Source organism: Leguminivora glycinivorella, chromosome 25 (genome assembly GCF_023078275.1).
Source record: "Leguminivora glycinivorella isolate SPB_JAAS2020 chromosome 25, LegGlyc_1.1, whole genome shotgun sequence".
NCBI lineage: Eukaryota > Metazoa > Arthropoda > Insecta > Lepidoptera > Tortricidae > Leguminivora > Leguminivora glycinivorella.
This window is the reverse complement of record NC_062995.1, coordinates 4,030,724-4,056,911: the sequence shown is the minus strand read 5'-3', so window position 1 is coordinate 4,056,911 and position 26,188 is coordinate 4,030,724. Positions and strand designations below refer to the sequence as shown.

The 26,188-nt window shown below is 44.6% G+C and overlaps 1 protein-coding gene across 1 annotated transcript in view; it reads right to left on the bottom strand.

Annotated features, from left to right (window-relative positions):
• Positions 1 to 26,188, bottom strand: part of LOC125239466 (oxysterol-binding protein-related protein 8) — a 127,941-nt gene that overhangs the window by 10,284 nt on the left and 91,469 nt on the right. The window contains 4 exon segments of the mRNA XM_048147075.1: positions 1,740 to 1,836; positions 3,025 to 3,205; positions 4,438 to 4,616; positions 11,467 to 11,612. Of these exon segments, the coding sequence (XP_048003032.1) occupies positions 1,740 to 1,836; positions 3,025 to 3,205; positions 4,438 to 4,616; positions 11,467 to 11,612 (603 nt within the window).

Sequence of the window (26,188 nt, the reverse complement as noted above, 5' to 3'; positions counted from 1 at the left end):
TTATTCAGTCCCTACTTAAAGGACCTTCTGCCATAAGTTATTATTATTACGTAGTTTACGGGGATTCTACCGTCACGGGTGGGACACTTGTACGTAATTCTTTAGTATGTGCGACTTATTTATGCAAACTCTGTTAATGACACACATATTAGTTTACATAGAAAACAACAAATTACTTGACGTACTTTCATATTTATAGTGAAGGCGGAGATAATACTTCATCAAAATAAATAAAAAACCACAATACATTTTTGCAACGGGTGGGACAAAAAATTGACATCCTTGATACACATGAATCGTATAAATGAAAACTCTGCTATTTGATATTACTTTTTAATACATATTAAAATTAAATTTTTAGTCAACAAACTGAACATATCATATGAAAACAAAAATTGACATATTATTTAGTATTTTTTTTTATAAAAAATAAATAAAGTGTGTCACGGGTGGGACTACCATTGTCACGGGTGGGACACGTACGTTTTATTAGGCAAAATGAGCGGCTTATAAGTTTTTTTTTGTCGATATTGATGCTAAAGTTTCATAATCAGAGTCACTCCAACTGCTCAAGTCTGTATCGGAGTATATATTTGAAACTCTGAGCTTGAAAGCTTTGCACCTTTTCAGATCCGAATCAGCAGTAGTGCCCACTAATAAATCTTCGTTGTTATAGCCTTTAAAAAAGTGCTGCGACTGTATTTTATCAATACCAGTGGCGAGTTCCCATCTACAATCTAGGATTCTCCTGTTAGTCTCGATTTCTTCTTCTGACAGATGTAAGATGTTGATGTTTTTAACGGTCTTACACGCTGCAGCCACAAAATCTTCAGCGTTGTTTATTTCAACTTTCCGCTGCTTAACTTGGCTCCAGACAGCTCTTTTTACTATTGCACCTACCCCATCCACGGCTCCTTTGCCATGGGATGTAGCAAAAAAGTACCAGGATCCAATAATACCAAAATCCTGGGGCATGTAACACAAATTGTTGAAATACAAGCTGTTTCTTTATAAAAAAACGGTTAATAACACGTGAAATAGTTGTAAATTGCACAAACACGTTCTTAAATCAGTACTTATGCTTAAGTAAACCCACCTTATAAAACCGTCCCACCCGTGACGAAACAATTGTCACGGGTGGGACCGATTTCAACAGCTAATAGATTCCAATTTTATTGACAGAAATTTGATATCAGTATACATAAAGTTTTATTTTGTTACACTAGAACTAATTTATAAGTTTCAAACATAACCTCAAAGTCAGTCATTGAAAAACAAAACTTATGTATGTTTTCGTAACGGGTGGGACCACTTGGTTATTGGTTTTATTCATTTTTATTTTACAACAAAATTACTTACGTTTATTAAAATCCGCCAGCACGTATTGATTAGTAATTAAAATCAACGTAATTTTAATGACAATAACCGCGGCAAAGTTTAAAAAAAAACTGATGCCACAGTGTTGCCAATATGAAAAAAAAGTACCATAAATACGTAAGGTTCATTAATCAATGTTTGCACGTTTATAAAAAAATTAAAAATATGAGTATACTTTTTATTTTTACGGAAGTTTGAAATTCGAAGTATTTTTTATCGATAAATATATTAGTTGATGGTTTACGAAATACTATTAAAATAAACTTCAAGGTTTACTTTTCTGTAGAATCCCCCCACCCACGGGAAGAAAGGGGGTGGTGAAATTCTTAACCCGTCACCACACAGGAGATGTCTCAATTTACCGTAAAATTTGGATCTTGCTAATAAACTCCCTTCTATGACGAATCCTTCTTTCCTGTTTGACACGTAGAACGCTGACACGGGCGGGTGATGAGACACCTGAAACAAATTTAATATTAAAGATAAGGCCCATCGGGGCAAACCTCGACTGGGGGTTAATTTCTTCCATGTTTTACAATGTTTGCATTATGAAATAGAGTGTCCACCGGTTATTTGAAAATTTTGTTATTTCGTACTTTAGAAAAAAATATAGTCCAGAAACAAGAACTGCACTTTTTTCACGGTTTTTTTTTTCAAGCCCGAAAAAAAACCCGTTTTTTTGCAACCCTAGTTCTGAAGCTCCTGTATACTGACCTGTTCAGCGACGTAGTAGGTATTGGTCCTGCTGTCTGGATGCTTCCTGCAGCAGCGGAAGTCCTCGCCCAGGACGGGGTTGTAGGGTTTCTTCAGCCCTTTAGGCTTGCGGTACAGTCCTGACAGGTACCAAGGGAGGCCTAATTTGAAACGGGCGTACGGGTCCTCTATGTGTCTACTCAGGCACCCGCGGGTTGTCAGTGGAATGATGACCATTACAAAAAATATATGTCATGTCATGTCTAACTATACTCAATTTGTCAGCTGAATCGAAAACAATCTGTAATGTTTCATTATACTCAGATACGCCTAATTTGTCAATAGAAAAGCCAGACAATTAAAAAAGTCTGTCATATATAAATATACCCAGAAACACCTAATTTATCAATAAAACATACGGCAATTTAAAAAAAAAATACGTTCATGCCTATTTATACTCAACACACACTAAATCAGTCAGTAGAAAAGTCGGTAAAATTTAAAATTTCCTGTCATATCTAACTATAGTCAAATACACCTAACTTGTCAGTAGAATAGACGAAAAATGTCTGTAAAGTCTATAATCGGACACATCTAAGCTGTCAGTAAAAAGACAATAGGTTACTTGCCTCTTAGTCAAATCAGCTTCTTTTTAAGAAAGTCTGTTAAAACGAATTGAACTTGCTAATATGGAATTTATATGAAATCGAATTGAGTGACGTCACGACTTATTAAATAGAAACTGGATTTAAAAATAACTTCTGTCCATGTTTTTCTAATAATTACCTGATGCTTTATTTCGTGCATGGTATACAATATTTTGTTTTAACTATTAAGTTCCCTATTATAAAAGTTACAGTGAGTATATGTCATATCATGGCTGAATATACCCAAACAGATCTATTCTGTCTGTAGAAAAACTAATAGCTAAACTTTAAGATTTCTATAAATTACCTGTTCAGCGACGTAGTAGGTATTGGTCCTGCTGTCTGGATGCTTCCAGCAGCAGCGGAAGGTCTCGCCCAGCACGGGGTTGTAGGGTTTCTTCAGCCCTTTGGGCTTGCGGTACAGTCCTGACAGGTACCAGCGAAGGACTAGTTTGAAACGGGCGTACGGGTCCTCTATGTGTTGTGCTCTGAAAGGGTTAAAGAAGAACTTTATGTAGGTGTAGTATAACTGAAATGAAAGAAAACGGGATCAAACCCACTGGTGGCGAAGCCGGGAATCGAACCCGGGTCTCCAGCTATCACGCCTAACGTGCCCACCCCGACCGCCGTGGTACCCGTAGGAAATTCTCTAGTGTAATTTATGTTTATTTGTGTGATGAGCACAGATATTTGTTCCTGAGTCTTGGATGTTTTCTATGTATATAAGTATTTGCATATTACATATATCGTTGTCTGAGTACCCACAACACAAACCTTCTTGAGCTTACCGTGGGACTCAGTGAATCTGTGTAAGAATGTCCTATAATATTTATTTCTTTATTTATGTGGATCTATTTTGGACAGTTTTCAACAGAATCCATACTAATATTATAAATGGGAAAGTGTGTGTGTCTGTTTGTTTGCACGTCTGTCACGTCAAAACGGAGCGACGAATTGACGTGATTTTTTAAGTGGAGATAGTTGAAGGGATGGAGAGTGACGTAGGCTACTTTTTGTCTCTTTCTAACGTGAGCGAAGCCGCGGGTAAAGCTAGTCTACTATAAATAAATTTGAAGTTTGTACCCACTGTACCAGACTCTGTTTTGTAGCTTAGTTTTGGATATGGTATAATATTATGGGGTAATAATGGATAATAGTAGCACTGAAACTGAGGAGTTTTACGAGCTTTACCTATCATACAGGGCGTGGGTTTTTTATGCATGTATGCGGGTTCGAACCCCGGCTCGTACCAATGACTTTTTCGGAACTTATGTGCGAAATGTCATTTGATATTTGCCAATCGCTTTTCGGTGAGGAAACCATCGTGAGGAAACCGGACTAATTCCAATAAGGCCTAGATACCCTTCGCGTTGGAAGGTCAGATGGCAGTCGCTTTCGTAAAACTAGTGCCTACGCCAAATCTTGGGATTAGTTGTCAAAGCGGACCCCAGGCTCCCGTGAGTCGTGGCAAATGCCGGGATAACGCAAGGAGGAGGATGATGTATGTGCATTGCTGAGTGGAGACCATTTCAGCTTCACATATTCTTTTCATCTGTTTGTATTGTTTTCTTCTTCTAGATTTTATAATTGTTTCTTTGTACTTTATTTGTTATTATGTAATGCAATAATGTGTGTTGCCTGAATAAACATTATTCTATTCTATTCTATTGTATCTATTTTGGCCAAATCTATTAAAAATAAATTTTAACTTTGTACTCACTGTGCCAATATATCCGCATGGTAATAGTTGTCAGACAGCTTGTCCAGGAATGATCTCGGCTCGAGAATGAAGGTGGGTAGTACGACTTTGCTCAGGTCCATTCCTGGCCGAACTTGTTTCAGCAAGAACCAGAGGAGGGACTTGTTCTCTTCTGCAACTTCTTCTACCAACTCGCCCGCCTGGAATTAGGGATGACGATTATATAAAAAAATGGCATTCTGTTTAGTCCGTCAGTTAGATCGTCCAAAAATACTAAACACGTATTTTTCACTTTTGCTAATTATTAAAAAAATATAAAGATACAGAGCATCAAAGTTTGTTTGTGACGTCACTTCTAAGTAAAAATTGCAATTTCATTTTCACAGCTCGTTGTACATCAGACCTTAGCAATCGAGGCATAATGCTCATACAAATTGATCGTGCACGCAGTACATTTTGACTACCGAAGCAATTGACCAATCAATGCCTTTTATTACTGATTTCCTTCAGATTTTCTAGGTTTTTTGGTAGGATATGTAGAGATGTTCGTGCGTAACACATTTGTTTTAGTAGCTGATACGAGTATGTCAAAGCATAGCGTAACTTTCTTAAAAGTTTCTCCGACTTTTGCCAACACTTGGCGGTGGTGGTGACAGTTTTCATGGTTTAGTGCATCCGATTGAATGCTGTCAAGTACCTATCGCTCGCCGTGGTGACTCACCGCGCCCGTCTCCAAGTCAGGAAGTCAGGATCCTCCATGTACAGCGCCTCGATGCGCTGCGCCGCGCCGCGCCGGCTAGCACTGTCGAGGACAGGTGCAAGTATCGTGGTGACTCACCGCGCCCGTCTCCCGGTCAGGATCCTCCATGTACAGCGCCTCGATGCGCTGCGCCGCGCCGCGCCGGCTAGCACTGTCGAGGACAGGTGCAAGTATCGTGGTGACTCACCGCGCCCGTCTCCCGGTCAGGATCCTCCACGTACAGCGCCTCGATGCGCTCCGCCGGCTAGCACTGTCGAGGACAGGTGCAAGTATCGTGGTGACTCACCGCGCCCGTCTCCCGGTCAGGATCCTCCACGTACAGCGCCTCGATGCGCTCCGCCGCGCCGGCTAGCACTGTCGAGGACAGGTGCAAGTATCGTGGTGACTCACCGTGCCCGTCTCCCGGTCAGGATCCTCCACGTACAGCGCCTCGCTGCGCTGCGCCGCGCCGGCTAGCACTGTCGAGGACAGGTGCAAGTATCGTGGTGACTCACCGCGCCCGTCTCCCGGTCAGGATCCTCCACGTACAGCGCCTCGATGCGCTCCGCCGCGCCGGCTAGCACTGTCGAGGACAGGTGCAAGTATCGTGGTGACTCACCGCGCCCGTCTCCCGGTCAGGATCCTCCACGTACAGCGACTCGATGCGCTGCGCTCCGCCGGCTAGCACTGTCGAGGACAGGTGCAAGTATCATGGTGACTCACCGCGCCCGTCTCCCGGTCAGGATCCTCCACGTACAGCGCCTCGATGCGCTCCGCCGCGCCGGCTAGCACTGTCGAGGACAGGTGCAAGTATCGTGGTGACTCACCGCGCCCGTCTCCCGGTCAGGGTCCTCCACGTACAGCGCCTCGATGCGCTCCGCCGGCTAGCACTGTCGAGGACAGGTGCAAGTATCGTGGTGACTCACCGCGCCCGTCTCCCGGTCAGGGTCCTCCACGTACAGCGCCTCGATGCGCTCCGCCGGCTAGCACTGTCGAGGACAGGTGCAAGTATCGTGGTGACTCACCGCGCCCGTCTCCCGGTCAGGATCCTCCACGTACAGCGACTCGATGCGCTCCGCCGCGCCGGCTAGCATTGTCGAGGACAGGTGCAAGTATCGTGGTGACTCACCGCGCCCGTCTCCCGGTCAGGATCCTCCACGTACAGCGACTCGATGCGCTCCGCCGGCTAGCACTGTCGAGGACAGGTGCAAGTATCGTGGTGACTCACCGCGCTCGTCTCCCGGTCAGGATCCTCCACGTACAGCGCCTCGATGCGCTCCGCCGCGCCGCGCCGGCTAGCACTGTCGAGGACAGGTGCAAGTATCGTGGTGACTCACCGCACCCGTCTCCCGGTCAGGATCCTCCACGTACAGCGCCTCGATGCGCTCCGCCGCGCCGGCTAGCACTGTCGAGGACAGGTGCAAGTATCGTGGTGACTCACCGCGCCCGTCTCCCGGTCAGGATCCTCCACGTACAGCGCCTCGATGCGCTCCGCCGCGCCGGCTAGCACTGTCGAGGACAGGTGCAAGTATCGTGGTGACTCACCGCGCCCGTCTCCCGGTCAGGGTCCTCCACGTACAGCGCCTCGATGCGCTCCGCCGGCTAGCACTGTCGAGGACAGGTGCAAGTATCGTGGTGACTCACCGCGCCCGTCTCCCGGTCAGGGTCCTCCACGTACAGCGCCTCGATGCGCTCCGCCGGCTAGCACTGTCGAGGACAGGTGCAAGTATCGTGGTGACTCACCGCGCCCGTCTCCCGGTCAGGATCCTCCACGTACAGCGACTCGATGCGCTCCGCCGCGCCGGCTAGCACTGTCGAGGACAGGTGCAAGTATCGTGGTGACTCACCGCGCCCGTCTCCCGGTCAGGATCCTCCACGTACAGCGACTCGATGCGCTCCGCCGGCTAGCACTGTCGAGGACAGGTGCAAGTATCGTGGTGACTCACCGCGCTCGTCTCCCGGTCAGGATCCTCCACGTACAGCGCCTCGATGCGCTCCGCCGCGCCGCGCCGGCTAGCACTGTCGAGGACAGGTGCAAGTATCGTGGTGACTCACCGCACCCGTCTCCCGGTCAGGGTCCTACACGTACAGCGCCTCGATGCGCTGCGCCGCGCCGCGCCGGCTAGCACTGTCGAGGACAGGTGCAAGTATCGTGGTGACTCACCGCGCCCGTCTCCCGGTCAGGATCCTCCACGTACAGCGCCTCGATGCGCTCCGCCGCGCCGGCTAGCACTGTCGAGGACAGGTGCAAGTATCGTGGTGACTCACCGCGCCCGTCTCCCGGTCAGGATCCTCCACGTACAGCGCCTCGATGCGCTCCGCCGCGCCGGCTAGCACTGTCGAGGACAGGTGCAAGTATCGTGGTGACTCACCGCGCCCGTCTCCCGGTCAGGGTCCTCCACGTACAGCGCCTCGATGCGCTCCGCCGGCTAGCACTGTCGAGGACAGGTGCAAGTATCGTGGTGACTCACCGCGCCCGTCTCCCGGTCAGGGTCCTCCACGTACAGCGCCTCGATGCGCTCCGCCGGCTAGCACTGTCGAGGACAGGTGCAAGTATCGTGGTGACTCACCGCGCCCGTCTCCCGGTCAGGATCCTCCACGTACAGCGCCTCGATGCGCTCCGCCGCGCCGGCTAGCACTGTCGAGGACAGGTGCAAGTATCGTGGTGACTCACCGCGCCCGTCTCCCGGTCAGGGTCCTCCACGTACAGCGCCTCGATGCGCTCCGCCGGCTAGCACTGTCGAGGACAGGTGCAAGTATCGTGGTGACTCACCGCGCCCGTCTCCCGGTCAGGATCCTCCACGTACAGCGACTCGATGCGCTCCGCCGGCTAGCACTGTCGAGGACAGGTGCAAGTATCGTGGTGACTCACCGCGCCCGTCTCCCGGTCAGGATCCTCCACGTACAGCGACTCGATGCGCTCCGCCGGCTAGCACTGTCGAGGACAGGTGCAAGTATCGTGGTGACTCACCGCGCTCGTCTCCCGGTCAGGATCCTCCACGTACAGCGCCTCGATGCGCTCCGCCGCGCCGCGCCGGCTAGCACTGTCGAGGACAGGTGCAAGTATCGTGGTGACTCACCGCACCCGTCTCCCGGTCAGGGTCCTACACGTACAGCGCCTCGATGCGCTGCGCCGCGCCGCGCCGGCTAGCACTGTCGAGGACAGGTGCAAGTATCGTGGTGACTCACCGCGCCCGTCTCCCGGTCAGGATCCTCCACGTACAGCGCCTCGATGCGCTCCGCCGCGCCGGCTAGCACTGTCGAGGACAGGTGCAAGTATCGTGGTGACTCACCGCGCCCGTCTCCCGGTCAGGATCCTCCACGTACAGCGCCTCGATGCGCTCCGCCGCGCCGGCTAGCACTGTCGAGGACAGGTGCAAGTATCGTGGTGACTCACCGCGCCCGTCTCCCGGTCAGGGTCCTCCACGTACAGCGCCTCGATGCGCTCCGCCGGCTAGCACTGTCGAGGACAGGTGCAAGTATCGTGGTGACTCACCGCGCCCGTCTCCCGGTCAGGGTCCTCCACGTACAGCGCCTCGATGCGCTCCGCCGGCTAGCACTGTCGAGGACAGGTGCAAGTATCGTGGTGACTCACCGCGCCCGTCTCCCGGTCAGGATCCTCCACGTACAGCGCCTCGATGCGCTCCGCCGCGCCGGCTAGCACTGTCGAGGACAGGTGCAAGTATCGTGGTGACTCACCGCGCCCGTCTCCCGGTCAGGGTCCTCCACGTACAGCGCCTCGATGCGCTCCGCCGGCTAGCACTGTCGAGGACAGGTGCAAGTATCGTGGTGACTCACCGCGCCCGTCTCCCGGTCAGGATCCTCCACGTACAGCGCCTCGATGCGCTCCGCCGGCTAGCACTGTCGAGGACAGGTGCAAGTATCGTGGTGACTCACCGCGCCCGTCTCCCGGTCAGGGTCCTCCACGTACAGCGCCTCGATGCGCTCCGCCGGCTAGCACTGTCGAGGACAGGTGCAAGTATCGTGGTGACTCACCGCGCCCGTCTCCCGGTCAGAATCAGACGTACAGCGACTCGATGCGCTCCGCCGGCTAGCACTGTCGAGGACAGGTGCAAGTATCGTGGTGACTCACCGCGCCCGTCTCCCGGTCAGGATCCTCCACGTACAGCGCCGCGCCGGCTAGCACTGTCGAGGACAGGTGCAAGTAACGTGATGACTCACCGCGCCCGTCTCCCGGTCAGGATCCTCCACGTACAGCGCCTCGATGCGCTCCGCCGGCTAGCACTGTCGAGGACAGGTGCAAGTAACGTGGTGACTCACCGCGCCCGTCTCCCGGTCAGGATCCTCCACGTACAGCGCCTCGATGCGCTCCGCCGGCTAGCACTGTCGAGGACAGGTGCAAGTAACGTGGTGACTCACCGCGCCCGTCTCCCGGTCAGGATCCTCCACGTACAGCGCCTCGATGCGCTCCGCCGGCTAGCACTGTCGAGGACAGGTGCAAGTATCGTGGTGACTCACCGCGCCCGTCTCCCGGTCAGGATCCTCCACGTACAGCGCCTCGATGCGCTCCGCCGGCTAGCACTGTCGAGGACAGGTGCAAGTATCGTGGTGACTCACCGCGCCCGTCTCCCGGTCAGGATCCTCCACGTACAGCGCCTCGATGCGCTCCGCCGGCTAGCACTGTCGAGGACAGGTGCAAGTATCGTGGTGACTCACCGCGCCCGTCTCCCGGTCAGGATCCTCCACGTACAGCGCCTCGATGCGCTCCGCCGGCTAGCACTGTCGAGGACAGGTGCAAGTATCGTGGTGACTCACCGCGCCCGTCTCCCGGTCAGGATCCTCCACGTACAGCGCCTCGATGCGCTCCGCCGGCTAGCACTGTCGAGGACAGGTGCAAGTAACGTGGTGACTCACCGCGCCCGTCTCCCGGTCAGGATCCTCCACGTACAGCGCCTCGATGCGCTCCGCCGGCTAGCACTGTCGAGGACAGGTGCAAGTATCGTGGTGACTCACCGCGCCCGTCTCCCGGTCAGGATCCTCCACGTACAGCGCCGCGCTCCGCCGCGCCGCGCCGGCTAGCACTGTCGAGGACAGGTGCAAGTATCGTGGTGACTCACCGCGCCCGTCTCCCGGTCAGGGTCCTCCACGTACAGCGCCTCGATGCGCTCCGCCGGCTAGCACTGTCGAGGACAGGTGCAAGTATCGTGGTGACTCACCGCGCCCGTCTCCCGGTCAGGATCCTCCACGTACAGCGCCGCGCTCCGCCGCGCCGCGCCGGCTAGCACTGTCGAGGACAGGTGCAAGTATCGTGGTGACTCACCGCGCCCGTCTCCCGGTCAGGATCCTCCACGTACAGCGCCTCGATGCGCTCCGCCGCGCCGGCTAGCACTGTCGAGGACAGGTGCAAGTATCGTGGTGACTCACCGCGCCCGTCTCCCGGTCAGGATCCTCCACGTACAGCGCCTCGATGCGCTGCGCCGCGCCGCGCCGGCTAGCACTGTCGAGGACAGGTGCAAGTATCGTGGTGACTCACCGCGCCCGTCTCCCGGTCAGGATCCTCCACGTACAGCGCCGCGCTCCGCCGCGCCGCGCCGGCTAGCACTGTCGAGGACAGGTGCAAGTATCGTGGTGACTCACCGCGCCCGTCTCCCGGTCAGGGTCCTCCACGTACAGCGCCTCGATGCGCTCCGCCGGCTAGCACTGTCGAGGACAGGTGCAAGTATCGTGGTGACTCACCGCGCCCGTCTCCCGGTCAGGATCCTCCACGTACAGCGCCGCGCTCCGCCGCGCCGCGCCGGCTAGCACTGTCGAGGACAGGTGCAAGTATCGTGGTGACTCACCGCGCCCGTCTCCCGGTCAGGATCCTCCACGTACAGCGCCTCGATGCGCTCCGCCGGCTAGCACTGTCGAGGACAGGTGCAAGTATCGTGGTGACTCACCGCGCCCGTCTCCCGGTCAGGATCCTCCACGTACAGCGCCTCGATGCGCCGCGCCGCGCCGGCTAGCACTGTCGAGGACAGGTGCAAGTATCGTGGTGACTCACCGCGCCCGTCTCCCGGTCAGGATCCTCCACGTACAGCGCCTCGATGCGCTCCGCCGCGCCGGCTAGCACTGTCGAGGACAGGTGCAAGTATCGTGGTGACTCACCGCGCCCGTCTCCCGGTCAGGATCCTCCACGTACAGCGCCTCGATGCGCTCCGCCGGCTAGCACTGTCGAGGACAGGTGCAAGTATCGTGGTGACTCACCGCGCCCGTCTCCCGGTCAGGATCCTCCACGTACAGCGCCTCGCTGCGCTGCGCCGCGCCGGCTAGCACTGTCGAGGACAGGTGCAAGTATCGTGGTGACTCACCGCGCCCGTCTCCCGGTCAGGATCCTCCACGTACAGCGCCTCGATGCGATCCACTGCGCCGCGCTGCGCCGCGCCGCGCCGCGTCTCCGGCTCGGGCATGGTCCGGGACGCCTCGCTATCAGTGTCGGACGCCGCCCCGGCTAGCTCTGTTGAGAATAGGTGCAGGTAGCGATACGATCTACATCTAGCTATACTAGAAATATCAGAAAAGAGGCACCGTTCGGCAGTTTTGGATAGAAAACTAGTTTGTCCCTTAGGAAGAAGTCCAGTGGCCTATATAACAACAGTGACATATCTACGTTCATTGCCTTTTCAACAAGTAAATACTGACAATGAGTAACAATCACCCAGAAATAGGCACATAATAGGGATGACGACTACTTAAAAAATGGCATTCTGTTTAGTCCGTCAGTTAGATCGTCCAAAAATACTTAAGACATATTTTTCGCTTTTTCTAATTAATAAAAAAATACAAAGATATAGAGCATCAAAGTCCCGGAGTGGGGGCTTGTGACGTCACTTCTAAGTAAAAATTGTACCTAGGCGTGACGTCACGCGAAACTTCAACGCACTGTGCCGTCGTCATTTTTCGTTTACGAGAAAAAAGAAAAAATACGTGTCTAAAATTCTTTGATAATCTAACTGACGGACTAATTAGTTTTTTTAGTAGTCTCGCCTATTGTCAGTGTAAAGTCACTGTGGTGAAATAGGCCACAGAATAGAGGTATACTACAGTTCGGTAGTTTTTGGATACAAAAACACGAGTTGGTCCCTCCCCTCCCAACGTCCCGAATTTTTGAAGTAGTGATGTCGATTAAAACTAAGTATCTAATGCAGAATATGTTTACTAAAAATAGTTTGCACTATTGAAATCAATATAGCCCATTTCTGACGCATAATTTTAGAATGGATGTTATGTTATGTTTTCACGATTGAAACATGGTTATGATTTTTAGGAAACGTCAAAAAAGTAAGCTTAAGTAACAGTGTTTTGTATCCAAAGACAAATCGCTCATTATATAGATTTTTTCATCAGACGAAATGCATTTTAAAATGCGACCACACTTTAGCTTTTAAAAACCATTTCAAAATTGCACAAACCATCTTATGGCTTTTCATAAGAAAACGGACCACATAACTTACCAGTGCAAGATCAGAGTGCAGTCGCTTATTATCATTTCAGATGCAAAGGCCCTTTGAAGTAGGTATAAGGACCAATTTGCAATGATAAGCCACATTTACTAATCTAATCTTGTTTAAGAAAAGCTAGTACTAATGATAGTTTGTGCAATTTTCTCATAAAGGACGCTAAACATGAGCTAGCAATTACCACACAAAAATTAGCATCAAACTCAACACTACGAAGGTTATTTTAATTATCGACATTTTGTGCAAACGTTTCGACGGGTTTTACGAACAATAATAAAGTCACCGGATATCATGATTTTGTTTTGTAAATACGTTAATCAATAATCGCTGACAGAACCGCTAATCAGGGACATATTTTGATGACCAATGCTATCCCGAGTTAGGCACTGGTCCCACCGCGAGCTAGTAAGCTATGAGCTATCGGCTATAAAAACGAACAAAAGATAAGCACCCCCGTGCAAATAAAAGAAACACGGCGATTTTAATAGCTCACCGCTGGGCGAGTAACTATAAACATCGCCGTGTCGCTTTTATTTGCACGGGAGTGATTATCTTTTGTTCGTTTTTATAGCCGATAGCTCATAGCTTACTAGCTCGCGGTGGGACCAGTGCCTTACAGATGTAGTGCGAAAAGCTTTTAGTTCGTATTTTTTTACGGAAACGTTCGTATTTGTCAAGCTGAGTAGTTCAGACAGTTGTACCATAGAGAAATAAGTAAGAGACGAGTTGTAACTCCATATAAATCAGTAAATGCGGGTTATTTGTATAGGCATAGTTAAGTGACATCCAGCGACAATCACGCGTCAACTGGCGTAAATTATCAGTACTGCTACCTACTTGTCAATAGATTGTTTTGAATTCCTTCTGCTTGTAATATAAGTTGTAAACTGTTCTAAAATATTAAATTTTTGGCAGACGAGACACAGTTGCCACCTAGTATCGAGTAGTGGTGCTGATAATTCACGCTATTTGACGCTTGATTGTCGCTAGGCGTCACTTAACTATGCCTATACAAATAAGTATCTGTCAACAAGTATCTTGGTGTGACAGTAAATAACTTCGAAAAGCATTATTTAAAGTATGAGAGACCGCAAGCCAAGGACAAATTTTAATGACTAATAACTGTGGTTAAGTACAATCTGTAATAAACCCTTATGGACGTCAGCTGCCGCTCCGTTGGCGAGTTGGAGAAAGGCAGTCTAGACTGTATTAATTTAAGCTCAAATTTTTTTTTCACATATTTAATGTAACGCGATAAAATATCATTAGTTTTATTTTTTTTCTTTATTTCAGTCAGATTGATGCATTGTCAATTTGTCACGGAAGGACTGACATCCCAGCAAGATCCCTTCTGAAACTTTGTTAGATGTTCATTATCCTAAAATCTTTTATGTTATTTTCTTAACCCCCGACGCAAAAACGACGTTTAGTTTTTTTTTGTCTGAAAGCTGAGTTAGTCGGGAGTGTTCTTAGCCATGTTTCATGAAAATCGGTCTATGTCGCGGGGTTTTTTTCAAAATTTAAATTCTGTTGTTAGATTAGTTTCGTTAACTCACCTCCATTCCTATAATCAGTCACATCACCACCCTCCACAAGCCTGTCCTTTTTAAAATTGGACAAAACTTCAGCCGTACCATCTCCTTTTCTCAACTCAGTCAGTAACGCATCATCATATTTGATGGGAAATACGGCGGGTACGGACGACTGTCTTGAGAGCTTCTTCTGCCCTTTTAGAAGAGAGAAAATGCTGGATCTGCGACGACCTTTGTCTTTCATTCTTTCGGTTAAGAGTATTTCTAGTCCGTGCTCCATTTTTTATGTCATTGGTAGATTGTTATATCTTATGGGTTTAAATTTTTGCTAGGACCAGTTTTTCTGATGATTCTGTTTCTTTTGCCAGAGTCAAATTTTCTAATGCTTTTGTAACCTTAGCTAGAATCTGCTTTTCGGCTAATTTTATAAGTTTTGCTTAGATCCGGTTATCTTTGTTCTGTAGCTTTTTAGGATCGTCATCATTCTGATGAATTTAGGCTCCACTTTACCTTTTGATAATTGTAGTATTATTTGAAGTTTTCGGTCTTTTAAGAAGAATAGTCACTTATTTTTCATCTTCTATGTCACATAATTGCATCGTATTTAAGTACTCGTTTAATGAAGTCACTCCGCGCACTTATAATTATATATTAAAACACTGCCAAATAGGTTTATATATTAGATAGCTATATAAGAATAGCCGAAGTGGTTGGATTGGAGCGTGTCGGGCCACGCTCAGTGTAGGGTTCCGTAGTTTTTCGTATTTTTCTCAATTCTACTGAACCTATCATGTTCAAAACAATTTTCCTAGAAAGTCTTTATAAAGTTCCACTTTTGTGATTTTTTTCATATTTTTTAAACATATGGTTCAAAAGTTAGAGGGGGAGACACACTTTCTTTTTCCTTTAGGAGCGATTATTTCCGAAAATATTAATATTATCAAAAAACCCTTATACATACATACATACAATCACGCCTGTATCTCATGAAGGGGTAGGCAGAGCACATGAAACTACTCAAGTTTCAGTGCCACTCTTGGCAAATAAGGGGTCAATAGAAAACGAAACTGTGACATTGCAGTGACAGGTTGCCAGCCTCTCGCCTACGCCACAATTTAACCCAACCCTTATTCTTTTTTAAATACCTATCCAACAATATATCAAACGTTGGGGTTAGAAAGGGGGCTTCGCTCGCGTTAGAAAGAGACAAAAAGTAGCCTATGTCACTCTCCATCCCTTCATCTATCTCCACTAAAAAATCATGTCAATTCGTCGTGAAAGACGGACCAACAAACAGACACACACTTTCCCATTTGTAATATTGGTATGGATTCTGTCTGCGTTTGTAAATAACAAACTGTAATTGACAAGAGGCCCATCATAGTGATAAATCACAATGGAACCTACACTTTATCACATGATACCGTAGCCACTAATGATGTCAAATTGAGACAGCATTACCTTTGCCAGCAGAGCATTCTGCTCAAGCCAACTAGGAATTCCAACTTTGACATATTTCATATAAGGTACAGCGGGGCAAATCTTGACTGGGGGGCAATTGTAACGGATCTATTTTTTCCATTATTACACTATGATGTTGAGTTCTACATGTATCCACTGAACACGCCTACCATATATAACCGGTGAACACTCTATTTAATAATGCAAACATTGTAAAACATGGAAAAAATGGACTAGTTACATTTGTCCCTCAGTCGAGATTTGCCCCGCTGTACCTTAAATACTTAAAAAATTTGACGACCGGTCTAGCCTAGTCGGTAATGACTCATGCCTGCTGAGCCGCGGTCCTGGGCTCGAATCCCGGTAAGGGCATTTATTTGTGTGATGAGCACAGATATACATTCCTGAGTCATGGATGTTTTCTATGTATCTAATTATTTGTATCTATTACACCTTATAAAAAAGAAAGTCCCCCGCCGCGTCTGTCTGTGTGTTCGCGACAAACTCAAAAACTACTGAACGGATTTTCATGCGGTTTTCACTTATGAATAGGATGATAATTGAGGCATGTTCAGGTATAAAATTTGTTAATATTTTGTGAGAGTTGATTGAAATATATGTGTACAATGTATGGCGAAATTGTGTCTCTCTACCAAAAACGCCACGATGGCATATATGCTATTTGTAAAATATAGCCATATATGTCTATATTTTACGAATAACTTACTATCACATTTTTTATGATAATCCCCGTGCGTAGCCGGGGCGGGCCACTATCTGATAACATCAATTTTTAACCCCGGACGCAAAAACGACGGGGTGCTATAACACCAAACTTATACAAGTTTGACGTCTGTCTGTGGCATCGTAGCTCCCGAACGGATAAACCGATTTAGATTTAGTTTGTTTGTTTGAAAGTTGAATTAGTCGGGAGAGTTCTTGGCCATGTTTCATGAAAATAGGTCCACTGTGTCGCGAACCCGACACAGTTTTTATTATTTACATTGGTCCAATAAAGTCCAATGCTCTTGAACTGGTTCAAAAACACCAGGTTGTCATACGTATTAGGTACGCTATGTTGACATAACATCACTCAACACTAAAAGGTCACAACTGCATACAAAACACAAAGGTATAGTGCCTTTTACAACTGTTGCTAGTAATTCGATCCCAATGTCGTTGCAATGTGCATGGCACGCGCGTTTTAGAATTTAGGTTAGAGCATTATTTGTTTATTTATTCATTTTGCTGGACATTTGGTGGAAAAAACCAATGTATATTTTATGGATAAATGTTATTATTTGCAGCGATACGAGATGCGGCAAAAGTACAGCGAGCTCATATAACCCGGCAACCTTCAAATCAAGAGTGAACAGGCATCTTCTGGGCGAGCTCACTCCATCGTAGGCCACGTCTTTGCCTTTGGCTAGTCTGTGGCCAAGAGTAAGCCCATTTATAATTTAAAAAAAACAGTCAAAGTATTAAATATGTATTTTTTTTATACTACGTCGGTGGCAAACAAGCATACGGTCCCCCTGATGGAAGGCAGTCACCGTCAACTATGGACGTCTGCAACTCAAGGAGTGTCACGTGTACGTTGCCAACCCATTAGAAACTTGTACACTCCTCTTTGCTGCTTTGTTGCTCTTTGCTTTCCTTTTTTCTTTAGTATCAACCAAAGACTTATGTAACTCCGTATAGACAGCTACAGTCTAAGAAAAAACCGGCCAAGAGCGTGTCGGGCCACGCTCAGTGTAGGGTTCCGTAGTTTTCCGTATTTTTCTCAAAAACTACTGAACCTATCAAGTTCAAAACAATTTTCCTAGAAAGTCTTTATAAAGTTCTACTTTTGTGATTTTTTTCATATTTTTTAAACTTATGGTTCAAAAGTTAGAGGGGGGGGGACGCAGTTTTTTTTTCCTTTAGGAGCGATTATTTCCGAAAATACTAATATTATCAAAAAACAATTTTAGTAAACCCTTATTCATTTTTAAATACCTATCCAACAATATATCACACGTTGGGGTTGGAATGAAGAAAAATATCAGCCCCCATTTTACATGTAGGGGGGGTACCCTGATAAAACATTTTTTTCCATTTTTTATTTTTGCACTTTGTTGGCGTGATTGATATACGTATTGGTACCAAATTTCAGCTTTCTAGTGCTAACGGTTACTGAGATTATCCACGGACGGACGGACGGACGGACGGACGGATGGACGGACGGACAGACAGACATGGCGAAACTATAAGGGTTCCTAGTTGACTACGGAACCCTAAAAACGGACCTCAGAACCATATAGAAATAGGTAACGGTGGCCTAGATGGCGTTACACCTTTGAGGGACGCTCGGCTAGATGTAGCTAATATTAATATTTGACATTTGAACACATATCAAGCTAAGAATATGAGCCAAATTGTCAAAACTGAGGTTTAAAAGTTTTAAGCTTGTGTCAAGAGATGGCAGTGTATGCACTGTGATTACATATTTTTAAGCCCCGACGCAAAAACGACGGGGTGTTATAAGTTTGACGTGTCTGTCTGTCTATCCGTCTCCCTGTCTGTCTGTCTGTTTGTCTGTCTGTCTGTGTGTGTGTCTGTCTGTGGCATCGTAGCTCCCGAACGGGTGAACCGATTTAGATTTAGTTTTTTTTGTCTGAAAGCTGAGTTAGTCGGGAGTGTTCTTAGCCATGTTTTATGAAAATCGGTCTACTATCACGGTCGGGGGTTTTTTCAAAATCTCAATTTTGTGGTTAGGTTATATTTTGACAGTAACTCTCTATAATTCATGATCCTCTTTGGTATCAACAGAGTGCGTGCTATGTATGTTTGTGTGTTCTAAGACACGCGTTCCACAATTAAACACAACACAAGTCAAGGCCTGCCCCGACTCACACCAATTAATGTTAAAGAGTATACTAATAATCCACCATTACAATCTTCTATAATGACAACAATTGACTTTGATCTATTTCGACTGGGTCGAAGCGGTCAAAGGTGATAGTTCAGTTAATGTGTAGGTATTTAAATTTTTTTTAGCCACCGACGCAAAAACGACGGGTTGTCTGTCTGTCTGTCTGTCTGTGTGAGTGTCGTAGTACAATAGTAGTAGTAGTAGTAAACACTTTATTGTACAGAACAAATTACATGTACAGAGAATAATAATAACGGTTATGTACAAAGGCGAGCTGTGGCATAGTAGATCCCGAACGGATGAACCGATTTAGATTTAGTTTTTTTTTTGTCTGAAAACTGAGTTAGTCGGGAGTGTTATTAAGCCACGTTTCATGAAAATCGGTCAACTATGTCGCGGTAGAGGGTTTTTTAAGAACTTTCAAAACGAATATGAACGATTTGCTACTATGGAATTTATATGAAATCGAATTGTCAACGGTCAACTCAGTTACTATATCACGGTCAACTCAGTTACTATATATATTTCTACCGGACTTATTAAATAGAAATTGGATTTAAAAATAACTTCTGTCCATGTTTTTTTTTTTTTTTTTTTTTATATTATAAATGGGCTTACTCTTAACCACAGACTAGCCAAAGGCAAAGACGTGGCCTACGATGGAGTGAGCTCGCCCAGAAGATGCCTGTTCACTCTTGATTTGAAGGTTGCCGGGATATATGAGCTCGGGTTATAATTATCTGATGCTTTATTTCGTGCATGGTATAAAATTATTTTAACTACAGTCAACTTCCCTATTAGAACATAAAATCCATACTAATATTATAAATGGGAAAGTGTGTGTGTCTGTTTGTTTGTCCGTCTTCCACGGCAAAACGGAGTGACGAACTGACGTGATTTTTTAAGCGGAGATAGTTGAAGGGATGGAGAGTGACATAGGCTCCTTTTTGTCTCTTTCTAACGCGAGCGAAGCCGCGGGCAAAAGCTAGTGCTCAATAAAGCACACATAAAATAATTAAGATTTTCTTAAAATAAACTACTTCCTAAGCACAATATCAGCAATGTTTTCAATATCAAGATAAACATTTGACGACCGGTCTGGCGCAGTCGATAGTGACCCTGCCTGCTACGCCGCGGTCCCGGGTTCGAATCCCGGTAAGGGCATTTATTTGTGTGATGAGCACAGATATTCGTTCCTGAGTCATGGATGTTTCCTATGTATATAAGTATGTATATATTATATATATCGTTGTCTGAGTACCCACAACACAAGCCTTCTTGAGCTTACCGTGGGCCTCAGTCAATCTGTGTAAGAATGTCCTATAATATTTATTATTATTTATTATTTATTAAACATAACATTAGCACAGAGATTGTACTGATTTATCACAATCTTTCTAATGATAACTTATCTTATCATCTACGATACAACAGACTTCAAAGTCACAAATTTTAAAGCATGACCAGATACACCGCGTTTTTTTTGTTTTCCGTTAAATTTGACACGTCGTTAAGTTAATTATCAGGAACCATGCACCCTGTATATCACTTAACAGTCAAATTAGCAAAAAAAATTTTTTTTTCATACATAATAAATGAATTTATTAGTGTGAGAGACCCTTAAGAATAACATTCAAGTTAGTGTTAAGTGTTTGACGGCACATGTCAAAATAAATAACATTAGGAATTGGTAAAGGCTGTGACACATATGTTCAGCAATTATCTCTATTTTTTTTAATAACTCGATAACCGCAAGAGTTAAGACGCTAGTTTCTTAGAGATATTAATTGTATTTGATATAAAGAACCATCCCTTAAAGTTAACGGAATTCAATAAAAACAGGGTGTATATCTTATGTGCTTTTACGACCGGTCTGGCCTAGAGTGTGGTGACTCTGCCTGCTAAACAGCGGTCTTGGGTTCGAATCCCGGTAAGGGCATTTATTTGTGTGATAAACAGATCTTGAGTCATGGATGTTTTCTATTTATATATTTACCCACTTCTACGTAAATATTTAAAAATAAACACGAAACGCTCGTGTATCGACTTATTGACTTAGACTTTATTAATAAGCAGCAGAAAACCCTTTAAAGGTTGCTCTGGATCCGAATGAAAGGATTAGGAATGTAATTTCAGATTCATTTTGAGGAATTTAAGACTACGCGGCTAAGTAATATGTATTTATCTACATAAGTATGTATATCGTCGCCTAGCACCCATAGCACAAGCTTTGCTTACTTTGAGGCTAGATTGATCTGTGTAAGGTGTCCCCCAATATTTTATGGGTTTAATTTATCGCCCGTATAAAGCTTACTGTATATAACGTATTTTCTTTGATTACTGTGTACCATACTATGAGCCAATACAAGTATCTAAGCATATTTTGTGGTCAATACCTAATTACCTATAGGAAAACCAGTTTCTTTCATTGTTTACTTAACCTTCAACATACTAGTAATAAAAGTAAATGCATACTTTACTTGCTACTGGCCATTAAATTTGATACCCAGCTATATGTCAATATTACTGCCCGTCTACTATACGAGGTGATTTTGTGAAATGTGATTTAAAGTATTATTTCATTCTAACTATTTTGGCTCAGTGATCCAAAATGAATCTTGGCCTCCAAAACGAGAGATCGCCACCTGTTCCAAACTAGGCTTGTGTAGTACATGTACTAATAGTACAAAAGAGTAAAGACACGATTCCCTGCACTGTACTAGACCGAACTACTCCCAAATGATTCTACTCTCTACTACATTTAGTACACTCACACACGCGCAACAGAATGGGAGCGAAGAGCCGAGAAGTGACAATGACAGCAAAGCGATCCGTGTGATCCGACCGCAACCGAACTAGGACCGACTGTCTCGGACCGATAGCGCACGAAAACGGCCGATCAGCCCTCGGCTAGTACGAGCGAGCGTTACTGTACGCCATATGCACAATTTGTCTCTAGCTCTCTCGGTGTACTTCTGTACTAAATATCCTAAAAGAACGAACTAGTACACTTCGGAGATTGTTCTAGTTGGGAGCGATCTTTTCAGTGAACGAGCAGGCACAACTCTATCCCGAACCTGCGCAGCCTCTTGCCAGTCTCTGACTTGAAGCCGACGCAGATCCGCCACCACACTGTCCTCCCAGCGATACCTGGGTCGACCCGCCAGACGGCCACCAGCTACCAGACCCAAGAACACTCTCTTGACAGCCCGATCGTTTCCCATTCTAAGTAAGTGACCGAACCAGCGAAGTTTGTGGGCTTTCGTTTCGGCAATGACATTGGGTTCGGCCACTTATTCTTCTTTTATTCAATACCGTTTTATTAACCCCCGACGCAAAAACGACGGGGTGTTATCAGTTTGACGTGCCTGTCTGTCTGTATTCTGTCTGTCTGTCTGTGGCATCGTAGCTCCCGAACGGATGAACCGATTTAGATCTAGTTTTTTTTTGCCTGAAAGCTGAGTTAGTCGGGAGCCATGTTTCATGAAAATCTGTATATTTTTCAAAATTTTAATTTTGTGGTTAGGTTATATGATAATTAAAGTAAACTAACGACCCGAGGTACCTATGTTTATAAGATAAATCCGTACAAAAAAGAGGCTATCTGCTTTTGAATACTGACTGAAATTAAAATTATCGCTGATTTATTATGAATAAAAAAAAACTTGCGTACGTAAATTATCGAATGACAGATTTGGCCGCATTGACCTCATTTGATTTTAGCTCTAATATTAATTCTTATTTTAAAACATACATAAAAATATTGTAATCTGCTTTCGTAATTGTGTGCACAAATCAAACAAAACCTGTATTAATTTGTGTTGCAATTTCACATAATAATCTTGAGAATCAACAAAACATCTAAGAGAGGTTTCACACTATACGTGCGGTCGGAATCGTTGTTCGTCGTTCACTATTGTCTTGCAGAAACATATTTTATATGACAACCGGTCTGGACTTGCGCGTAGTGACCCCGCCTGCTACGCCGCGGTCCCGGGTTAGAATCCTGGTAAGGGCATTTATTTGTGTGATGAGCTCAGTTATTTGTTCCTGAGTCGTGGATGTTTTCTATGTATATAAGTATAAGTATATTAAATTACGTTGGGCGGATAGAGTGGAGGTAGACCTCCGTGAGCTCAGCGTCGGCGAAAGCTGGCGCGATACCGCTCAAGACCGAGTCAAATGGCTCTTGTGTTGGAGGCCAAAACTCATTTTGGGTTATCGCGCCAGCTAAGTAAGTAAATAAGTGGTATCCATACTAATATTATAAATGGGAAAGTGTGTGTGTCTGTTTGTTTGTCCGTCCTTCACGGCAAAACGGAGCGACGAATTGTCGTGATTTTTTAAGTGGAGACAGTTGAAGGGATGGAGAGTGACATAGGCTACTTTTTGTCTCTTTCTGACGCGAGCGAAGCCGCGGGCAAAAGCTAGTATTAAATATATCGTTCACCGTTAAATGTATCGTTCGTTCGTTCGTGTACCTGCAACACGTATATAAGTATTTATATATTATATATATCGTTGTCTGAGTACCCACAATACAAGCCATCTTGGGTGCGTATCGATCGGTATAACTATTTTTGATATATTTTTAGTCGTTATAACGATTATTTGATATAATTATTGAATCGTATAACAACAAATAATATACTGACAAATTGTATAATTCTTATTTAATATAATGATAATTTTTTCGAATAACATTTATTATAACATACTTTGAATATAATGCTTATTTCCTATAATAAATAAATTGTATAACACAAATTATTTCTGAAGCCCAGTTAGAATTGCACAATAAATTAGATCCGTCATTTACCAGAAAAGTAGATTAGGTTAGAACTGTGACCCTTACACACAACATGCTGTTACCAGACAAACAGGTTAGGTTAGGTTAGAACTCTGACCCTTAAACCATTGAGTAATTATTACTTCGTATAGAGGAGCTATAGCAAACAACGAACGTGTCACAGCCTGTAAGCTGAAGGCGGGGCGAGGGGGCGGGGTGTGAACCAATGGCCTGCTTCCGTAACGTCGCAAGCGCTACGATTTTACTCGGCGCTTACGACCTTTCGGTCGCGATGATGAGCCCTGCATAGAGTGCATAGATTAGAAGTCGTAGTATAGAAGCGACATGGGTTTACATGGGCATTTTTTTAATTTATGACTCTCAATTAGCGTGAGTTGTTAACAAAAAACATTAATCGCTGTTAGTTTTGTAACGACAATCAAGCTTGAAATCTGTATTTAAAACTAAACTTTTTTCACGTTCTGAATTTAGATTATAGCTTAGTATAATTTACATAATTAAAACAAAAACGATGTTTTTATTGAAATTCCATGCTTAATTATCGTTGCAAAACTGACAGCGATTTAACTTTTTCTTAACAACTCTGTGAGTCCCAATTTTTTTAAATGCCCACATTGAAAGCTGCATACGGACTATTTAATCGTACATGTGTACACGTAGCCGCAACTGGATATTAGTTATTTATGTGACATTTGCATAATGGTAGGCATTAAAACATGAGTGTGGTTTTTGTTGTGTTAATAAGATAGTATGAGTGTTTTAATGCCTAATTATGTATAGTCGCATACATAACTTTATCTACATCCATGTATGTATGTATGGGCGCGGGTTTATCGTCCCATAGAAAATTTGAATTTCGCGCGTTTTTATACTCTCATAATTTGCTTGACCGTCTACCTACCCAAATTCATTCAGGCAGGTTAGGTACTGCACTTACATTTACATACTCACATGAAATTCAACACGCGTATTGAGAATCTGTTACAGACCGACATGTCGGAAAACTGTGCAATTCTGACAATAATAATTAAATAACCTTTTTTGCGTCGATAAATATATATAATTTAATGTATGATAGGAAACTTGAACTAACTTGCGATATTGTCACGTCTGCTTTTGTTGCATTTTTTACTCTTTGGTTTCAACGAAACATGGCCGCCGCAACATGGCGCTTCGGCATGAGTTTATATTGATACATTTTTTTAAAAGTAAGCGTGTTTAAACAAAAATGCAGTAAACCTACGTATGAGAAGTCACTCCTTGGCTTTTTTTAGATTTTCCTGAGCAGTTTGTACAGTACCTCACTACACATGATGGCATTATTTAGACGAAATATTTTTCATTGCGATACGTCAATCTACCACAGCCGTTCGGCACAGACTAAGCGCGTTTGTGCCGATCGGCTCTAACTGTTGTTACACAAAATCAAGTTGAGGTGCCCTCTCTAGTTAACATAATTACTCAAAGCCTTAAACATACGTACTGCTATCAGAAAAGTAGGTTAGGTTAGGTTAGGACTGTGATCCCTTCAAAAAATAATAAAATTTATTCATGAAATGTTTTATACTTTTTCCTAGTTATATTATACTAGTCGTATATCAATAGATAGTTATACCACACCACGGTTATTACAAATAAGTGTTATACGAAATAATGATTATACAAAATAAAAGTAGATATTTTGTGGTTATACCAAATGTTAATTATGTCAAATGAGTGATTATACCCTCTAGATATATACCAAATGTTGTTATATCAAATGTAACTATACCAAAAAAAGTTATACCAATCATTACACACCCAGCCATCTTGAGCTTAACGCGGTACTCAGTCAATCTGTGTAATGAATGATTCGGATCGGGCATAGTGAAAAACCTCTCTAAGTCGTATTAATTCGGAACCATATTATTTTTATACTTATTCGTTTTTAACAATGGTTACTAAGATCTCAAATTACAATTTAACCTTGCAAACTAAGGAAAAATACGTTTAGTGTCGCCGTTATTATCTAAGGCAAACATACTTGATCCCAATGCGGTGTGCCCGTTACTCTGAAGGTCACAAGTATCAAGAATAAATATTTGCACCTGGGTGAATCAACTTTTTCTTGCTTTTTGCAAGAATTGCCCATACTTATTATTAGCTCTACTTTTGTGAGTTTTAACCTGGCCATCGTGAATAAAGATCCTTATTTTTATTTTACATTAAGGGAATAATTTAAAAAAAAACATTTACAATTAAATCTATATGTGACCCAGTGGAAGAGACACTTTTTTCATACAAAAGTGAGGGACAGCTATGTCCACTGGAAAGCACCAGCTCGAAATAAAGTAATAAAATAGCAAATCCTATAAAAACATGATGTATTGCATAGCTTGTATATCTGTTTTTAATATTATAAGTATAAACTAATTACACTAAATACAAATTAAATTTTCTGACCACATGTAGTCGAAGTATGCGTAATTTTGCTGGCAAAGAAAATGTACGTGTACATTACGAAGGACAGGTAGGTCAAGTAGGTTATGTATCATGACCTATTTATTCTAAAATCTGAAAACTAAATAAAAAATATGAAAAAGCAAAAGTGCTCAATATGGAAGACTGTGAGGCATTTGTATTGTATGGTGTTGGACATTTGCACTTTCTTTTTGTCAATTTTGTGTAGATTAATTGTTTTTTAATATAGTAATAGTAATTTTTTTTTGAATATTGTATAACTAGCTTTTTTAATAATGTGTGAACCTGCCTTAGAAATCTATATTATTTGTGGTCATGGTTCGTTAATATTTCTTGCAATTTTTCCTCAGTCACCCATTGACCACGAACGCTGTAAAATGTTCGAAACGTCGGGAT